The sequence below is a fragment of the Psammomys obesus genome, unplaced genomic scaffold (assembly GCF_907164565.1).
Source record: "Psammomys obesus unplaced genomic scaffold, mPsaObe1.curated_primary_1811, whole genome shotgun sequence".
Lineage (NCBI taxonomy): Eukaryota > Metazoa > Chordata > Mammalia > Rodentia > Muridae > Psammomys > Psammomys obesus.
The window spans coordinates 9,424,621-9,430,620 of record NW_026596152.1 but is presented as its reverse complement, the minus strand read 5'-3'; the positions used below and the strand labels follow the sequence as shown (position 1 = coordinate 9,430,620).

Below are 6,000 nucleotides of genomic sequence, written 5' to 3'. Positions count from 1 at the left end.
CCAGGATAAACAGGAATACTGTGGTACCCAGGGCTCTACTGTGCCTCCCTGAGGCCAGGACTCCCATAGTCCACTTGGGGCAGAGATGGGGTGTCTGGGAATAAGCCGGTATGTCCTGGATGCCTACTTCACAGTCTGCTCTCCACAGAGACCCCTAGCGCCAGAGGCACGGCCAAAGTGTGTAGGCATCGGCCCCCCAGCCAAGCCTGTGCTCGTGCGCCCCACTCCACAGTCGCTGTCCCCAGCCTCTGTGGCAAAGGCTCCAAAGACCCCTAGCAAGCCCGTGGCTGCCCCAATCCTAGCTCAGGACTGGGCTCCTCCAGAATCTGGTGAGTGCCCATCCAGGAGCAGAGGCTGCCCAGATAGGCCAGGGCAGCTGGGCCCCGTAGCCTCACCTGGCCACCTGCCCTCACAGCCTCAGCCTCCCCGGAGTTGGTCCGGTATTCCACACTCAACTCAGAGCACTTCCCACAGCCCACACAGCAGATCAGAAGTATCATCAAGCAGTACAAGCAGCCACCCTGGGCAGGACGCCCTGAGACCCGCAGGTGGGTCCAGACACCAGCCCTCAGCTTGCCTTCAGCAGCTCTGTACTGGGCTCATCATCACTCAAGCTGGGCCCCTGGGCAGTGGGAGGCTCAGGCTGCCACGGTCTCCGCTGTGTTGGACAGCCTCTGCTCCTCTCTCGTGCTTATTTGTGTTGGGGTCTGGGGGAGGGAGGGGTAGCTCCCCATCATGGGGATTGTGGGTAAGGGGATACCTAGTGTCTAATTTGCCATGGGTCACCTGCTAGAATGGATGGTGGCAAGGTGTTCAGGAGGCCCCCTGACCCCCATGAGGAGGCTCTAATGATCCTGAAGGGACAGAAGGCTCATCTGGCAGTGGTGCCTGGCACTCAGGTGAGGAGTGGGTTGGGTACCTCAGGAGGCCAGAGGCCTCAGAAGCCAGCTGCCCCCTCAGTATGGCCCTATGCCTCCCCTCCACGGCTTGCTTACTGCCCCCTGAGCGTTCCGTTTGTGGTGGGACAGGTGTCCAGAGAAGCTGTGGCCCTGGTGAAGCCGGTGACCAGTGCTCCAAGGCCATGCATGGGGCCCGCTCCAGGTGAGGGCCAGGAGGATGGGACATGAGTGAGTGAGTGAGCCTGTGAACACGGGAGCGTCTGGGAGGCAGGGGCTGTGTGTCTCTGAGTAGAAGTGTGCACACAGTGTGGGCACTGGGGTCATTCTAGCATCACCCCTTCAGTCCCTCGGCTTCATTGAATCCTCCCGAAGCTCATCAACACTGTTTCTATCTGTGAACACAAGCAACAGAAGCACAAAGACGTTCGGTCGCTTCGCAGGGTCACACAGCTTGAAAGCGTCAGACCAGTGATTTAAACCCTTGAACAGGAAAGGGAATCCCTAATCAGGCAGCAGCCGTGAAATATGAGCCAGCTCACATCATGTCTCTGACCAAAGCTCCTGTGATGGACACCAGACTCTTCTCTGTGACCTTGACCATCCTGATCTCCCCAGTCCTGTGACCTTCCTCCTCCCCTCTTTCCCCTATTTCAATTCAATTCCTGTACCTGGCACACCAAGCCTGCTCCTGCCTCAAGACCTTTGCACTTGCTGTCTCCTCCAAGAGGAATGCTCCCCTCACAGTCTTTGGGTGTCTGGCACCATCTTGCCCATCAGTGAGATGTCAGGTCAAATGTTACTTTGGAGAGGTTTGCCCAGCCCACCTGAATCACCCTGCTCTGCTTCTCTGAGACTTCCTATCACCCTGAGCACCATAACCCCCTCCCTGGTCCTGCCTTTCCTGCTGGGTCCTAAGAAGCCCCTCTCTGCCCCTGCCTCTGACCTCCACAGTGCAGCCTTCAAGGTCCCTGGAGCCTCCAGAGGAGCCTGTGCAGACACAGCTGCACCGCCTAGCCAACCCCAACTTCTATGGCTACCAGGACGCCCCGTGGCGGATCTTCCTGCGCAAAGAGGTGCCGAGGCAGACCAGAGGATGGGCTAAACATAGGCAGAGCTAAATATGTGTAGAGCTATCCAGGGAGCCAGGACAGGGGAACCATGAAGAACTGGAGTGGGGCTGGAGCTAGGGTAAAAGTCAGCCAGGAGCTGCATCTGGGTGTGGGCTCCAACCAAAAGGAGGGGCAGCCCAGGGTTAACTGAGACCTGCCCACACAGGTGTTTTACCCTAAGGACAGCTACAATCACCCCGTGCAGCTAGACCTCCTGTTCCGGCAGGTGAGGCCTTCTCTCCTCCCACTGCAGGGTCTGTGGGTGGAGCGTTGCTCTACCGATTACCCCTCTTCCATAAACAAGGTTAGCAGGGCCACACGTCCATTCTAATAAAGAGTCACAATCCAATCTAAGCAGATGTGCACACCTGTAACCCTGGCGCCCGGAAGGTGGAGGGAGGAGAATCAGGAATTTTGATACAAAGCCCTGTAGCAACAAAACAAAACAAAAACAGTCTCTCTGAGTTCAGATCCCAGCCTCACTGGATACATGTGGAAACTAAGGCCTGGGAAAGGCAGAAAGGATTAGGATGGTGGCCATGTGAAGGACTGGATAACAAAAGGAACCCAGTTCACAGATGACCCGGTGCTGCAGGAATCCTTCCCACCCATGTACCTAGACCATAGAGCTCAGCTTCTGGCAGGGGCGCCCTGAGCCAGCTGGCCTGGACACGCTTGTTTCTGCAGATCCTGCATGACACGATGTCCGAGGCCTGCCTCCGCATATCCGAGGATGAGCGGCTCCAGATGAAGGCCCTGTTTGGTACCTTGGGAAAGGGGATGCTGATGGGCAACCAACCAGATTGGCCGGAAGGAGGCCAGGGATATACCTCATCCTCTTCCCTCTCACACATGCCCATCCTTACTCAGCCTCGCCAGGCTGCCTGTTTGGGGGTCAGCAACCATGCAGTATGGCCCTTTCCCCAATCTGCGACTTCTCGTTCCCGGCACAGACATTGGTCAGACCCCTTACTGTTGGTACCAGGCTCTCAGCCCTCAACTCCCTGAGGTGTGAGCTGGCAAGGAGGGAAAGAGGGTCCTCATCAGAATTGTTCTCCCTTAGCCCAGAATCAGCTGGACACTCAGCGACCTCTGGTAACAGAAAGTGTGAAACGGGCTGCAATCAGCATGGCCCGAGACAGCTGGGAGATCTACTTCTCCCGCCTCTTCCCAGCGATGGTACGAGCCCCTGCTCACCCCTTTCTGCCTGCCTGCCTGCCCGGAGCAGCCAGGGATAACGACGGAAGGCCTCACCAGACTCACCCTTCCTAGGGCAGTGTGGGCACTGGTGTGCAGATCCTAGCTGTATCCCACACGGGCATCAAGCTCCTGAGGATGGTCCAAGGCAGCAGGGAGGCCAGCAGACAGCTTCGGGTCCTGTGCGCATACAGGTGATTGGCAGACAGGTGGGGGAGTACGCTGTCTGGACATAGGCACAGGCTGGCATCCACATCTCACTGTGCTTCTCAGAGCTTTATTAGCACCTATGATGTTCTGGCTGTGCCACGCCTTTTACTCAAGCCCATGTTAGAGATCTGGAAAGTGAAGCACAGAGAGAAATTGGTGGTCTCCAGCCACATAGGCAGGAAGTGGTGGAGCTGGAGACCTTGGCTCCAGGGTTTGCTGTACAGAGAGGCGAGTGCTGAGATCAACCAAGTCCTGGGGGAGGAGATGGCTCCAGCCCTGAGACCCTGACGAGTGCCCAGACTCCTTACTGGAGTCCCTTTGACCCTTTCTTCTTTCTTTCAAAGATTTGTTTATGTATACAATGGTCTGTCTGCATGTACACCTGCAGGCCAGAAAAGGGCACCAGATCTCATTATAGATGGGTTGTGAGCCACCATGTGGTTGCTGAGAATTGAACTCAGGACCTCTGAAAGAACAGCCAGTGCTCTTAAGCTCTGGGCCATCTCTTCAGCCCCCTTTGTCCCTTTTGGGAGAATGCTGATCACTGGTTGGGTGAAAGCTCCTTGCTCTGAAGGATAAAATGGAGAAAACTGGGCCAATGGGTGAATCGAGGATATTATGTGGGCAAAGTCTGGTTTTGTGGCTGGACTGAGAGACTGGAATACGGTACAAGGGGTTTTAAGAAACACACAGAACCCACAGATGGGTCAGAGAGGGGAAACAGGAACAGAAAACAGCTGAGGGCAGGCACCTCTTTGGCCACAAGGACCTGCCCCTATACCACTCCTCCCCCCCCCCCCCCCCCCCCCCCCCCCCCCCAGTTTTGCAGACATCCTATTTGTGACCATGCCGTCACAGAACATGCTAGAGTTCAACCTGGCCAATGAGAAGCTCATCCTCTTCTCAGCCCGAGCTCAGCAGGTCAAGACCCTTGTAGACAACTTCATTCTGGAGCTGAAGAAGGTGAGGGTTCCTCCACCCGTGTTGCCTGCCGCTGCCAGACAGATGTATCACAGCCCCTCTGCCCAGAGAGTGTGAATGCACTGTATGCGTGCACAGCACACACCACATCCACAGACTAACCCTGCCCTTTGGCAGGACGTGTCCCAGGTCCATCACCCAGCCCAGGGGGATCCAGAAGGTTTAGGGAGGGACCCGTGGCTAAGGCACAAGTGTGTGGTCAGCAACCTCAGGCTTCCATCCTGTGGAACGCTTGACCCCCTGCCCATCTAGGGAGCACCCCATCACTTCCCCTCGCCCACGGAGGCTCTGTGCCTTCTCTGATGTGTTGGGGGCATGAAAGCAGAGGAGGGGCTGGAAGCCCCTGGAATGAAGGTCGCACACGGCACTCTATTCCTGGTGTTTTCCAGGATTCTGACTACGTGGTGGCGGTGAGGAACTTCCTGTCTGAAGACCCAGAGCTGCTGTCCTTCCACAAGGGTGACATCATCCACCTGCAGCCCCTGGAGCCACCTAGAGTGGGTCAGCTCCGTGGCGGGGTGGAAGTACGCAAAAGAAGGGAGGCCGAGAAAAGGGCTTCCCTGGTACATGCTGACGCGAGCTCCTTCCGCAGGCTGCAGCGCTGGTTGTGTAGTCCGCAAGAAACTGGTGTACCTGGAGGAGCTGCGGCGGAGAGGCCCTGATTTTGGTGAGTACTCGGGGCTACCCCAAACCTGGAGGACCAGACGGGGTTGCTAGTCCAGGTTCCAGAACCCACTGCAGGCATAGCAGTCTATTGGTGGCCCCTTGGTCTCCTGCAGAGACCTGACAGGGCCAGCCACCAGCTCGCACTATCTCTGATTGCATTTCGGGCCAGACAGTCTGTATCTCTTGTTGCTTTTGGCATTCATCCCCAGCACCACAAAAGAAAAGGAAAAAAGCCAAAAAAGTTCGAGGAATGGCTCAAGGGGGCACCCAAACCTCCCCAAAGGCTTGTCTGTCCCAAGCCTTTGGGTTTTCCTCCACTTGTCCCTAGGCTGGCGGTTCGGGGCCGTCCACGGGCGCGTGGGCCGCTTTCCTTCAGAGCTGGTGCAGCCCGCCGCTGCGCCAGACTTCCTGCAGCTCCCGGCCGAGCCGGGTCGGGGCCGGGCTGCCGCGGTGGCCGCCGCCGTGGCCTCTGCAGCAGCCGCACGGGAGGTGGGGCGCCGGAGAGAGGTGAGGGGCCGGGAGGACACTCCGTGGGCGGGGCTAGCCGTGGGATTCAGCCAATCCCATGCAAGGGACTGGCCTGGAGGGCGGGGCCTGTCTTGGGAGCAGAGTCCGGGTAAGTGAGAAAGGTTCGAAGGGTCTGGATGCTTGGACGGGAGGTCAGCTTTCACAGGAGGGGCGGGGTGGGCGTGGCGATGGGCCTTGGCAACAGCACCTATCCCGCAGGGTCCCCCAGTCAGGGCGCGATCCGCAGACAGCGGAGAGGACACCGTGGCGCTCCCACCGAGCACAATGCTCGAATTTGCCCAGAAGTATTTCCGCGACCCTCGGAGGCGTCCCCGGTGGGTAGTGATCCGGGCTCCTCTTCCCCTTTTCTGTGTTATCTTGAAGTCTTGGCGGCTGATGGCTGTCGGCGGCCAGCCCCACTCTGAAGTCTC

General features: G+C 57.8%; 1 protein-coding gene across 1 annotated transcript in view; it reads left to right on the top strand.

Annotated features, from left to right (window-relative positions):
- Positions 1-6,000, top strand: part of Myo15a (myosin XVA) — a gene marked incomplete in the record, with an annotated part of 48,517 nt that overhangs the window by 26,146 nt on the left and 16,371 nt on the right. The window contains 14 exon segments of the mRNA XM_055594383.1: positions 149-329; positions 416-548; positions 794-899; positions 1,029-1,101; positions 1,851-1,972; positions 2,175-2,234; positions 2,696-2,771; positions 3,072-3,187; positions 3,281-3,399; positions 4,237-4,378; positions 4,786-4,897; positions 4,989-5,063; positions 5,391-5,569; positions 5,789-5,904. Of these exon segments, the coding sequence (XP_055450358.1) occupies positions 149-329; positions 416-548; positions 794-899; positions 1,029-1,101; positions 1,851-1,972; positions 2,175-2,234; positions 2,696-2,771; positions 3,072-3,187; positions 3,281-3,399; positions 4,237-4,378; positions 4,786-4,897; positions 4,989-5,063; positions 5,391-5,569; positions 5,789-5,904 (1,610 nt within the window).